This window comes from Harpia harpyja, chromosome 8 (genome assembly GCF_026419915.1).
Source record: "Harpia harpyja isolate bHarHar1 chromosome 8, bHarHar1 primary haplotype, whole genome shotgun sequence".
NCBI lineage: Eukaryota > Metazoa > Chordata > Aves > Accipitriformes > Accipitridae > Harpia > Harpia harpyja.
Window position 1 is genome coordinate 50093096 of NC_068947.1, and position 13997 is coordinate 50107092.

At 35.9% G+C, this 13997-nt stretch overlaps 1 protein-coding gene across 11 annotated transcripts in view; it reads left to right on the forward strand.

Moving 5' to 3' along the window:
- The window catches only part of STXBP5L (syntaxin binding protein 5L), a 200176-nt gene that overhangs the window by 9058 nt on the left and 177121 nt on the right, over window positions 1–13997 (forward strand). For all 11 annotated transcript variants that reach the window (XM_052794245.1, XM_052794244.1, XM_052794246.1 and 8 more), the window contains one exon: window positions 9657–9754. In XM_052794245.1, coding sequence (XP_052650205.1) covers window positions 9657–9754 — 98 coding nt within the window. The remainder of the gene's footprint in view (window positions 1–9656; window positions 9755–13997) is intronic.

Sequence of the window (13997 nt, forward strand, 5' to 3'; positions counted from 1 at the left end):
GGAGAGAAAGCAATATATTGTTAGGTACAGATGGCTGGTAAATATGTTCAAATGTAGTAAGATGTTATCTTTGTGCAGTGCTGTGTCCATTCCTAAGAGATCACCAGCAAAGACTATGGACAGTAGAAAATACTAGAGACAATCTGTCACCTGTAGCTAGGGTCAAAGTCTGATGAGGTGCACTTTTTATGGTTCCTTTGAAGTTAAACTGTATGCAGTACTGAAAAAAAAATGACCCTTAATATTTAAGGCTTTGAGTTCATGAATGCATGTACTCAAAAGTAGCCTTACTGAATTCAGTGGTCTATGTGCAGATACAGGTGTATATGGTAGCATATCTTTTTGCAGAATTTGAATCCAATCAATCAAAAATAATTGCTTATATTTCATTTAAAAAATCTGCTATATAAGAATGCTGTGAGGTCAAACACTCTGAAGTCAGATCCCTTATTCAGCTAGTATTCGGTTACATCCGTATGTGTGGCAATCTAGTCTTTATCGCATCTTTTTATTTTCTTGAAGTGTCTGCTTATATTTTGTTCCTGTCTTCCATCACATTTGGTTTGAACAATGCACAACATATGAGAAGGATAGATGCTATTCTCTGTGTGTTCTTTGCAATGGTTCCTGTGAGAAAATCTCTGTGTTATCAACTGGACATCACAAAAAGTCATACTAAATAAATTACGAATGCTCATCTCGGCTTTGTTCATCCCATTCTGTCTATTGTATCCCTTAAGGATGGATATGTGCTTTCAGTTACACCTGTCCAACATCAGTTGTATTACAGATGCATTCCACTGTAGCTGTGGATAAAAGTTAATTGTAGTGCGTCCAAAGAACCCTAGTTTGTTCATCATTTGTCCCTACGTATATTTTTAAATGCTCACTGAATGAGGCAAAGGCAGGAAAATTGGCATGTCGTTATGTAAACAGAGATCCAATTCTTATGATCTTTGGATATAGTGTCTTCGTTTGTGTCTGTGAGCTATGCCCTTGGTAGCTTTATGGGCAATGGAGGAGGGGACAGTAATGTGCAAGATCTGCTGGATTTCACTGCTGTTAGAGGGCAAAAAGCAGCCGCTAAATATCTCCATTTCATTTGGAATATATCTTCACCATATGTGAGATGAGATGCTGGCCAATGTCTCCAGATTAAATTCTCGATTCAACATCAGAAAAAAAGTCCTCCAACTGCATACAATATGCATACAGAAAGAAGGTAGGAGAAGATTAATTATGAATTAGTAATAAATAGTAAACAATGTTGTAAATGCTAGTAATGAAATCTGGTAATGGCATTTGTATACAGGAATGCCAAAGGATGTTGCAAAGTAAAAGTTTTCCACTGGAATACACCAATAATACAGATTATCCCTATATCAAACTAGGGTTTTAACACTGTGTTTCTATAGCTTTTCCAAAAGACAAAAAAACCAACCCAACCTTCAAAAGCTTTATCATAGTAGCAAAATTTTCGTCTATCGTAGTAGCATGGAGTTTTCTTGCAAAATTTTTTGAATTCCCCAATATGGCTGATTTTTTTGTAATTAAAATATTCTGAAAGCAGCAAACAAAGCATCTACTTCAGAACAGTAACCACAAACAGCCATAACAGAACAGGACATAATCAGCCTAAAGTAGCAAAGTTCCAGAAAACCCCGAAATGGGAAGACAAGCAAAATTAATTAGCGTTATTGTTACGTTGGTCTGGTGTAACTTTAATAAAAACAGATTTATTTATTTTTTATTTCTCATTAAAGTTATGAAATTATGTTATTCTCTGCACCCACAGTTATAGTGAAGTCAAAAATATGTTCCTTTCAGGGCTATCAGATATGTCTTGCAGATATGATATGATATGATATGATTTTGCAGTTCTTGTAAATACTCATAAAACGGATCTCCATCAGACAGATGATGTTCTGAATCAAACTATTTCAAGTTCTAGAATAGTATAGTTAAATGATGCAACAACAACAACAAAATCAATATGAACTACTATTTGAATTACTTTGACTATAATGATTCCCCATTTGGACAGAAGTCTTGCTTAAGTAGGTAAGCTGAATTGAGCTTTGAATCCAGTGGTTTAGGGTTGTGGGGGGGGGTTATTATTTTTACATTAAAGCTAAGGCCAAATATAGTTTCATTGAAGTCTGTGGCATTTTTCTATAGGTTGATGCCCTATTTCTTCTTGCCAGTTTAAAGGCAAGAGTGGGAAGTCCATTATAGCACATTTACTGAACAATGGATGCAATTCCTTTGTGTTCTCCATTTTCCTCCCTTTTTGTATATTTGCCTTTTTTTTTTTTTTTTTTTTAAACTTGGTAGAGTTCTTTTAGAAAGAATGGGAAGGGAAGAGATGAAATCATTTTGCATACAATGTCTTCTGTTGAATTTACGATTTCTCCAGAGGGATACCTACCTTGGGATGATTATATTCATGTATTACCCTGTAACTTGTTTTAACTTACTATGCTGTAACTCAGTGCTGTGGTAGATGTGGCAAGACAGTGTAGTTGTCAAGTGGTAGCTTGGCCACAGCAACACTGATTTAAACAGATCAAACAAGTAAGATTAAAATCCAACCACTCTGCTTTGAGCAGGAGGGGCTGGACTAGGCAGTCTGCAGACTTCCCTTCCAACCTCACCTATGCTGTGAACTGGGAATAATGCAGTTCGTGGATCAATGTAATTTTATTTATTTGTGGCTTTTTCTGTCTAAATTACATTAATTTTGTATTTTTGATACACTACAGTATATTTCAAAGAACAAGCATGAGGAGAATGCTTTTTGAAATTCAGAAGGCCTTGTTTTTCCCCTGTGGTTCACTTAACTTCGCTGTTTGTATCAATATGAATCATATGTGAATAGGACCATCCTCATTTGATAGTTTTTAACATCCAGTTTGCAGAATGGAAAATGACAGTGGAAAAACACATCTCAGGTTTCTGCAGAGATTTTAGTCATGAAAAGAGGAACATTAGTGAGGACTGCAAGATTTCATTTTAGTTAGTTATTTTTTAAACTAATTGTCTGGGAGATGTCTTTGGATGTACTTAATTTTTCAGGGCCAAACAATATGAGGAAATTGAAAAATTATGTAATGTGTGGTAGAACTGGTGTGTTTCAAAAAATAGTCATATGGTCCGCATACAGACTTTTTAAATATAGTAGAGTAAAAACAATACATATTAAAAATAGACTCGATACTAATTTTTGCAACCTTATGTTTTAGTTTTTTAAAGTACATTAAGCTGCTTCCAAAGGAAAAAAAAGGTTTCATGTGTTCATAGTACAAAAATGTATAATATACAAGTCAGTTCATTTCAAATACTCTAACGTATCTCTCTTTTTTTTTTCATATAAATATAATTATCAGTGTATAATATTTCTGAAACTAAACTGTTAAAATTCAGGTTGTGTTTGAAGTCTACTTTATGTCCAGGACAGAAATTTTCTCAAAAGTCTGCCATAGCTTATTAAATGACCTTTTATAACAAAGTAAATTTTGTAATTTAAAAATCAAAAGACAAAACAAATATGCTTATTGCTGAAAGTATTATTCTTCTATGCCAAAAGTTGTGTATGTAAATATTATGAAACTTTACTAATCTGATTGTTCCCTGTGCATATCTTTTTTTTCCTGCCCCTATATTTCGTATTTCAGTAACACTTTTTTCCCTTGTGTACCCACGTTTTCCATGTTTTTTCTCTACTGTGTTTTTCTCCACCAATACTGATCTCCTTTTTCTCCCTCTCTCAGATGCACTGCTGCTGGTGAAGATAATAAGCTCATAAGAAATACCCTGCTGAGACAAACCAATGGTCCATGTCGCCCAGCAGTCAGTCTCTGACAGTGGCAATAGAATATGCCATTTAGGGAGAGCAATAAGTTAGATCACATTCTGCAGTCCATTCCCTTTCTAATCTCCCATCATCCACCATCACTGGATTAGAGATGTGTATCCTTAGCCAGTCCTTTTAGAATCCATTTATCAGTAATGTCCATGGGTTTGTCTAATGCCTTTTTGAACCTGCTGATACTGTCAGCCTTCACAACCTTCTATGGTGGCAAGTTTCAGAAGTTCATTACCTGTTGTGTAAAGAAGTATTTTGGTTTTTTGTTTTAAACTAATCTTTCATTTGTTTTGAATGGCTCTGTGGTTTTGCCGAATAACAGTTCTGCATTCAGCTTACCCACTCTGTTGATGATGTAAATCTCAGTCATATCCCCACACAGCCTTCTCCTCGCCAAACTGAAGTTCGTGGCAGCACTTCTAGTCTTTTCTGATGAGACTTGTGTCCATCACCTTGAGCATTAGTTGCCTTCCCTGTATCAGCTCTGACTTGACTACTTCTTCAGATGTGGAGACTAGAGCTGCATACAGTACTCAAGTAATGGGCTCACAGCGGTTTTATATAGCAGCAAAATGATGTCCTCTGTGTTATTCTTTATACTCTTCCTGACGATGGTGAACATTACTTGGCTTTTTGGGTTGCTGCTGCACATTAAACCAAAGACTTCAGAGGAATGCCAACCATGCCCACAAAATCACTTTCCTGAGTTGTAAATGCTAGTTCCAAATTCAACATTGTGTAAGCCTAGTTAAGATATTTTTTCCCCCTCTAGATGCCTTATCTTACGTCTGTCCACACTGAAGCTCATTTATGACCTTCTTGCCCACTTATTCAGGCTAATGAGGCCTTTCAGGAGTTGGTCACCATCGGTACTGAATTTCACTATCCAAAGGAGCTTACTATCAGCTATGAACTTGGAGATTTCCATGTTTGCTACCTTTTATAGGTCATTAAAGATGATGAATAAAATTGGTCCAAGCACTCATCCATGGAGTACCCTACTTTTGAGTTTTCTTCATGGTAAAAATCCATTAAACCCTATCCTTTGTTTTTGGTTATCTAACCAGCTTTCGGTCCACAAAAAAACTTTTCTTCAGCCCCATGACAGCTTTGTTTCTTTAATAAGATTGCTGTAGAATGTTATTGGAAGGCTTTTGGAAAGCATACATATATTCATATCCCCTTTATTTACATGCATGCTGACAGCTTCATAGAATTAGAGAAAACCAGTCAGACAGGATTTCCCATTGTAGAAACTCTGCTGGCTTCTGCAACGATCTTTATCCTTGTGGTCAGTTAGTCTTTATTTTACTGTCTTTCTGGGGACAGCAATCAGCCTTCCCAGTCTATAGCTCCAGAGTGCCTTTTGTAGATGGCTTTTTCCCTATGACTGTTTCTAGCTTTACACAGAGTAAAAGAACTATCTGTGGGTATCTTTATCTAAGAAAAAAAAAAAAGGTAGTTTTTAGAATAACCTGTGAACATGCTCAGAAGCCCTGTTTCCTAAAGTAGTTTAAGAGCTAAATGGAATCCATTGCTTGGATTTGAAATTTTGGAAAGTTTTAGCTAAGCTGGGATTTTTACGAAATATATTCCTTTGAAAAATGAAAATTTAACTAATAAAAAAATGTATCTTTCCTGTATTGTTTTCTTAGGTTGGAAGCCTACTGATATCTTGTCCTCTTTCCATCTTTCCTGAGCAGGGAGCAGTCTTACCAATCAGAGATTCCAGGCACAGAAGCCTATAAATGAGGGATGTCATGGTCTTATAGTGATATAATGCACGGCAGCTCATATTTATAAGCACCCATTTTCACCACTACAACCTTGGTGAAAGCTGTAATCACTGACATTTTTAAATTTCCTACATAGCTAAGAGGCTATGTAGGTTTCAGTCAACACTTTATCCTCTCTTCCATAAACCAATCAATTACTTGCTTCAATGAGATTTTTGCATGTGGCATGTTGGTCGCAGTTTGGAGGTAGATTCTACATCCTGAGTCACAGGCTTAGACTACATAGTTCAATTTTAACAAATAGACATCTCAAAAATTATTTACCGAAGTAAATCAGTTTTGCTGTCAGATATTACAAAAAACAGGGTATCTCTAAAATACTAGTAGAAAAGTTACAAATTTTAAGTTTATGAAAATTAGCAGGAACAGTTTTGAGTATAAACCCTATTACTTGATTGATACAGTTTAAAATTTAGTTTAGTCCTCTATTTTCTGGGGCTATTTAGAGAATATAAACATCACTTTGAAAAAATGGTGTCTTTGCAGTCTAATATAAACTACCATAGACCAAAAGTTAACAAAAACTCTTATATTGAAAAATTGCATTATACACCATGTGAACAATTATACTAGATATTGCATATTATTACTAGTGCGATTTTCTTTTTTCAGCTAATGAAATATATCGTGGTATCTTAGAAAGAGATTGTTGTTACGTTCTGTACAGCATATTAAAATGTTCATTGGTAGAATACTAGCAAGCCCAAAAAATCAGTTTCCTATATTCATTTAGATAAATTATTTAGATTAATGATATATACATGCAATTCACCATAAGAATATTTGCTTAAAATGATTTAAAAGATAATTTAAAAGAGAATAACAAAGCTGAACAAAGATTTATGCTGATATTGTAGCTGCATTTGTAATTGTTCTGTTTCTAATAAATTATTTCACATATTGCACATAAACTGTATGTCCTAGGGAGCACAGACTGGCTCTAGAGACAGCATGCCAAAAAAAGGAGATGTAAAAGAAAGCTGGATAACATGGAGAAAAGCAGTCCTGGCCCCATCTGCTGTCTGCCTCCCCTCCCCCCCCCCCCTTTTTTTTTTGGCACCTTCTTTCTTACGGCATTTGGGGTAGGTAGGTCCCATATTTATTTGAACACAAACTGATGTTTTAGGATATTTTTCTTCTGCTTTTGCCTGCTATTGAGACAGTTTAATTTTAGAAAAAAGATCTACTTTGTTTTACGTTTTCTGTTCACCATTGATAGTTTTGGCCCATATTGTTCCTACTAGATGCAACTCATTAAATAGGAAAGTCCTTTTTTTTTTTTGTCACCCTAGGATCAAGTTAATTTTGTGGCCTTCCCCTCTTCTTCATCTGTATTAGTAAATGCTCCAAGGAAGCCCAGGCACAGTTATAGAGTCATTACTCATTCTTACATGTATGCTCACACTAGCTTTATCAATGCATAATTGAAAAATGTACTTCAAGTGCTAGCTTTTCATGTCAATTTTTCTCACAGCCCTTGGAAATAGAAGGGTTGTTGGACCAAGGCTGAGGAGAAGAGTCTGGGGGCCTGAAGTGTTAACAGCTTGTCACTGTTCTTCTGTTGAACAGGCTTGATCTTCAGAATCACTTCTGAGGCTACTCTAATTTGTGCCAAAATCTCAGTCATAAAGACATCTTTTTCTGCGTTAACTGTATGCAGTATAGCTTGGCTCTCCTTCCAAACTGGTTTTGTCCTTTATTTAGAGCCCTAATAAATATAAACATTTTACTTGAAACTTGTAATTTACTTGGATGTTCAGTAGACTTCAACAATTTGGGGGTTTTATTCTACAAACGGCAGAATTTTGCATTCACAAGAACTTCCCGATTGGAGTTTGTGTAAAAACTCAAATTTGGAAAATGGCTGCAAAATAGAAATAACACTTCTGAGTCAATCCTAGAGTTCAAGAATTTTTACTGTCTATGATCCTGAAAAGATGTACATCACTGTGCTTCTAAAACATAGTTCTGTCTCAATAACAGGACCCCATTAAAATTTCCAAATGAAAAGTCTGGCTATAGATTGCAGAAATACTGAAAATACAGAGCAGGTGCTAAATACGTAGGCAAGAATGCAAATAAGTCTTTAAAGATATTGATCTTTGCATTCTTAGATCTAAAAAATAGTACTGAAAACTCCAGTCATAGCTAAACATCAGAAAAACTTACTGTGACTGGAATTGCTAGAAATTCAGACATTATTATAGAGAGGATTTCTAAAAATTAATAATAAAAAAAGATTATTTGTGAAATATATGTTTTTTCAGATAAGGAAGAACATTATTCACAAGAATACAGAAATCTCAAATAAAATAGAAAATTAGTAATGCAGTTAGGCCAAACGTTCAACACACTACATTCAATACTACAATTCATAATTCCTGATGTTTTTGTGACATGAGAGGTAAAACCATTTTTATGGTATGTAAGTCTAGTTCCAGCTTAGATGTCAGAATAAAAAATTTTGTATTTGAGTAATCCTACCACTTGAGAAGATGAGAAAGTTAAAAAAAAAAACCCCAACAAACCACAAAGCAATCCAAACCAGAAACAGAGTTGTGGAGATCTTTGATAAATGTCTACATTAACATAAAAAAGGAGTTACTTTTCTGCAGCTTACTGAAGTAGCATATGTTTCTGGATTTTTGCAGTCTAGAAACTAAAAATTAGATATTCTTTTAAAAGACATCCCTTATCAGCAATAATTAAGATACGAGATGAGTAAGACTTCTTTCAAGGAAGTGGTTATTTGCTGAAAAAGATACATTTGGTTGTTCCCAAACTACTTGTGAATATCAGTTCAAGTGTTTCCAGCTGTAATGGAAGAGTTGGAGTGATACAGCTGTACAAATCATCAGCTGCCTTTTACTCAACAGGTCTGCAATTAAGGAATCCCTTTTGTTGAAGTTGTTCCATAGGGACTGCTGAATGCTTCAGCAGACATGGTTCATGAACAAGGTAATTTCAAGGAAGACAAAAATACCTTAAAAAGTTAAATTTCATTCAGTTCAAAGTAATTCCTCTCCAATCCCAACCATATACTAAAAAGAGAGTCAATCCTAGAGTTCAATATTATATATTATAAAACATTATTGTTATTATACTAAAAAAAGATATTATTTTCTACCCAATTTTTGGTAAGCAGTCATACATACAAAATTAATTACAGTTCATTTTTATGTGTATTTGTATAGTCTAGTCTAGTTATTTTCAATTTCTTTCTTATGTTAGTGTTCTCCCTCATCAGATTCTTCCTCATAAGAATCAGGCAGGTCATATTGGTCATAACATCCAGTTTAAGATAACTTAAAATATTATTTGAGGCAGTCTTCAAATTCAAGGATGCATTGCGTCATGCTCAGTTCATTTATTCCCCAAGGTATCTCTGCAAAAATTAGAATTAAAAACATAGTATTATAAATAAAGATTAAGAAAAGGTGAGTGGTTCAGTTGCTCGTTTTGAGAACAACTTCTCTGGCATCTTTGTTTTTTAAATTGATATTAAGGTTTTTTACCTCGTAGACTCAATTCAGTTTATTGGTTTATTGGATCTCTTCCCCTGGACATGTTCCATTTCTTTCTGCTTGAAGCTGATCTGTTGAGGCTGAGGTTATTTGTGACAGTGTTTTAAAAGCATATTATGTGTCTTTTTTTCAATTTACAGTTCAGCTGCCTTGCATATTAAGGTTATCTTTCAGTATACCATATAAGCAATACCTACCAGTTGTATATTGGCATATACTTCGCAATCTACTTTGTTACAACAAAATCATTTAAAATATTACTGAGTAAAGAGCATATCTAGAAATTGACATGAGTGAAATTCACCTCTGTATTCAAAATACTCTATCTTTTTAAATACTTTTCGTGAAATGTATTGCAGTACTACAACATATAGCAAAATACAGATTGTCTTCCTATATGTATAACATAAAGCATATATGCTGTTATCTGTGGTTACAGGTCAATCACTTTGCTCATTTGTTCTGTTTCAGACGGTTCGCCATGGCTTTCCTTATCTACCCACTGCCTTAGCTTTTGACCCAGTTCAGAAAATTCTGGCAATTGGAACAAGAACAGGAGCCATACGAATGTATCCTTTCTCATTCAGAATTTACACCATTTCTATGTATTTGTAATACAGTGATGTGAATCATCTTCTACAAGCACTCAGGTAAGGTTACAGTTTATGTTGTTACGTTCTACTTCTTTTTTGTTTTACTAGATGGACTGGAAAAGGATGTGCTCTTGAGGAATTGCCATTAGGTCCTTAAGATGTCCAAAGAAAAATTTTTGACTGAGTTTTTGACATATGGTTTTGGCATATATTGGTTAACTTAAAGCAGAATTAATTTTTGGTTTTCAGCATGAAAATTAGACACTTATCAATATGTAAAGGTAGACTACACAGTGGTAATGAGCAAGTTGTGACTGTTGTGCTAGCAATAAATAAATTCATTGCTGCAATGCAGCTGGCCAACTGTAGACGACTTCACTGAGATACCTATGTATGAGATATTGTTTAGACTCTTCCAAGTGAATGGTAGGAAATAAGTGATTTTAGGGCAGAATTCATCTTTTCCTGGAAGAGAGGGTGAAACACTCTAAAAGTGCCCATTTCTCTTCCTTAATTATAAAGGTACATCAGTGCCAGCACTTTATGTACTTTTTTATACAGTAGGAATTTTAAGTTAGGAGTCTACACAGAATAAATTTAATAGAAATGTAATGAAAATTTGAAAACTTTGATTTAAAAAAAAAATCTGAGAATATTTAAATGTGATATATTTCAAAATGTTTCTCTGCATAATTTTCTTAGTTTGTCGTGGTTCAAATGTATTCCAATTTGGTGAAAATACATATACAGTAAGGAAAAAAAGAAGAAAGAATATTTCAGGAAGGCTTAAAAGTTACAGGATATGGAAGTAATAAACCAATATTTTTTACAACCTTTTTGTAGCTAAATAAATTCTGGGTTTAAAGTAGGGGACAATGCTGTATAAAATACCAATCTAATCTTTTCTGGTTCTTTTGCTACCATTGTTCCCGAGGTAACTATAAACCTGATGAACTGAAAGGCAGGTTACAAAGTAAAGAAAAAATCTCCTCCTGGATAACCAGTCTGTGCTTCATGTAACATGACTAAAACTTTGTTTCCTCTGGTTTTGGGTGCTCTTGTTCTGAACAGTTGCATTTTCATAAGTCTCATTTTCTATCTGATCCAGAACTTCGCACAAGACTCAACCAAACCTCTAGTTATGCAACAAGCTTTGCTTTGATAGTTCTACTCTTAATATTTACCTATATGAAGTAGATTGAATATATTCTGTTCAATTACAAATTGGAAAATCCCCTTGAATTTGTGTGCTTCTGGGGAAGTGCAAGTCTAGTAGTCATGCTTTCTTCTTTTGGGAGGTATGCAAGGTTAGAGAGCTGGAGCTTTGTCTCTGGAAACTTCACTGATATCTTCTATGAATGGGGGTATTGGGAATTTCATGGGTAATGTAGGAAAAAGACCTTGCAGAAGATTGACTCCTGAGCCCACCTCTTCTTTCCATCTTAGCAACCTTGCTTTTGTAGGAGCAGTGCTGTTACTGACTAGGCATTGTATACCTTTATAAATCCCTCCTTTGAGAAATATGCAGGTATGGAGCCTGAATTAATACAGGTTCATGTAGAAGTTAAGTTAAACCTGAATGTCCCCTGCCACAGGAATGGAACATGCAGTGCAAAACTAGCTGTATCCCTAACCTTATATAAAACTCTCTCTATAACTTCTGTGGAAATCGATTATAAAGGGTGAGAGGAAGAAGGGAGAAGAATGTTTTTCAAAGCACCCTTCCCTGTAATCTCTCTTCTCCAGTTTTGGTAACAAACCCTTACCTCATTCACAGAAAGTTTTCTATGAGTTCTAGTATCTGAATCAAACAAGAGCATCAAGATTACCATGGAATTTGTGGGGTTTTTAAAGACATGTCATCTCATAACATAAGTGCTTCTCAGCTTAGGCACACAGAGCCTGGTTTGCTTAATTGAGCACTGAGTTAATGGAAGTTGTCCTTTGAAGACAGAGGGTGCCATAAAAGGAATTACTTATTTATTCATTTTAACTAAGGCTTCTCCACTTGGCTTTTGTCCTGGTTTCAGCTGGGATAGAGTTAACTGTCTTCCTAGTAGCTGGTACAGTGCTATGTTTTGAGTTCAGTATGCGAAGAATGTTGATAACACTGATGTTTTCAGTTGTTGCTCAGTAGCGTTTAGACTAAAGTCAAGGATTTTTCAGCTTCTCATGCCCAGCCAGCGAGAAAGCTGGAGGGGCACAAGAAGTTGGCACAGGACACAGCCAGGGCACCTGACCCAAACTGGCCAACGGTGTATTCCATACCATGGGACGTCCCATCTAGTATAGGAACTGGGAAGGGGGGGGCAGGGAATCGCCGCTCGGGGACTGGTTGGGTGTCGATCGGCGGGTGGTGAGCAATTGCACTGCGCATCATTTGTACATTCCAATCCTTTCATTATTACTGTTGTCATTTTATTAGTGTTATCATTATCATTATTAGTTTCTTCTTTTTCTGTTCTATTAAACTGTTCTTATCTCAACCCACGGGTTTTGCTTCTTTTCCCGATTTTCTCCCCCATCCCACTGGGTGGGGGGGGGGAGTGAGTGAGCGGCTGCGTGGTGTTTAGTTGCTGGCTGGGGTTAAACCACGACAGCTCTCAAAGGTTCACAGAACATATTACGTAAAAAGCCTAGTTGTGGACTAATAACTTTGCATTTGTACACAAGGCTGAACAGTAATCAGTGAAACGGGGCCGGGGACCATGCATGGAACACCACTCATTTAAGCCAGTCTTGCCTCAACTATTTGTAATTGTTGAAATCGGGAAATAAAGTGCAAGCCAGATTTAGTATTATATCTGAAAATACAATTCATAAAGGAATTTTTTTAAGCAAACTGAAAAAAGTATAGATTTTAATGGCTCTGAGTCTTCCACAGTATCCTGTAAAAATACTTTTTAACAGAGCCGCACAATTTCATTCTGCCGTGAATGTGTTAGGTAAGAGAAAGAGAGAATTTGTTCCACACATACATTGTGTTTGGCTGGTGCTGCTAAGCAGTACTGTGGATGGAGTGAAAGGACAGACTATTTGGCTATTGTCAGAGAAATGCACCCAATTATTTATTTGTTTATTTATTGGTAGCAGCGAAAGGGCCTGGTCTGGATCAGACTCTGTTGTGCTGGGCAACACAAAGGCATAGCAAGACAGAATTTATGTTTAGTATTCATGTAATGATGTAGAACAAGTTTTCCTGTGACCAGTGTAAGTCGCGTAACGGTATTGTTGCTTCCCTGTCTTTCTAAGAGATCCACAAAGTATTGATACTTCTATTGGTCACAAGTTAACAGGTCTCAAAAGACAAGCTGTTTTCAAAGAAAATGAAGCATGTACCCCTGTGTTACGAATTAATGTTTAACATCACGCCTTCAGGTGATCATTTCAAATGATCCAGCAGCAGTACTAAAATTGACTATGCTAAATTGGCCTGAAATAGGGTATATTATTCATGAGCTGCCATTAAAGTAGAGAGATAAATGAAAGTTCATTTTGGTATGACAGTCAATTTGTCTTCTCCTAGATTTCTTTTCAGGCTGCTTTAGATGCAACTGCTATAGCTTCTATAGCAATGGGAATTGCTGTTGCTATGCTCTACTGATCCTAGCAGTCTCTGTGGGATTCTCAAGGAACTTCAAACAACAATGTAGGTTTTACCTACACTGATGACTGCTGGGTACTGGATCCTCATAGGGACAGCTATGCTCCAGCCCGCAGAATGAGAGTGCTGCAAGTCATCGATGAAAGAGTATCTTCCCATTACCAACACAAGCTAAGAAAATCTGCAATTAAAGGGTGAAAAACCTACTCTTGAAACAATTGCCATGGCATCTGGTCATTCTTTTCCTTTGTCGTAAACACAGCAAACTTTATTTCTCCTCTGAGGACTTTTTTCCTATTTGAAGCCTGTTCTCAGCTCCATACCTTTGATCATTGCTCAGATCATTGCTTGATGCCACTCTACCTGGACTATCCTTGCTTCAGGCAAACACATTCAGATGAAGAGGGGCTATGAAGTTGAATTCCTTTTCTTATCGTCTCCATATCCTTCTTCTCTAGTCCCAGTCTGGAGAACCTTCTGACATTACACACAATAAAACGAAGTGTGCAGTCTCTGGTTACTATCAGAGAAGGTTCTGTATTACCATACAAGGGTGCAAGAAATTAAAAGACTTGGTCAGACTTAAGTCTCTTCCTCATTTCAGAGGAAAAAGAG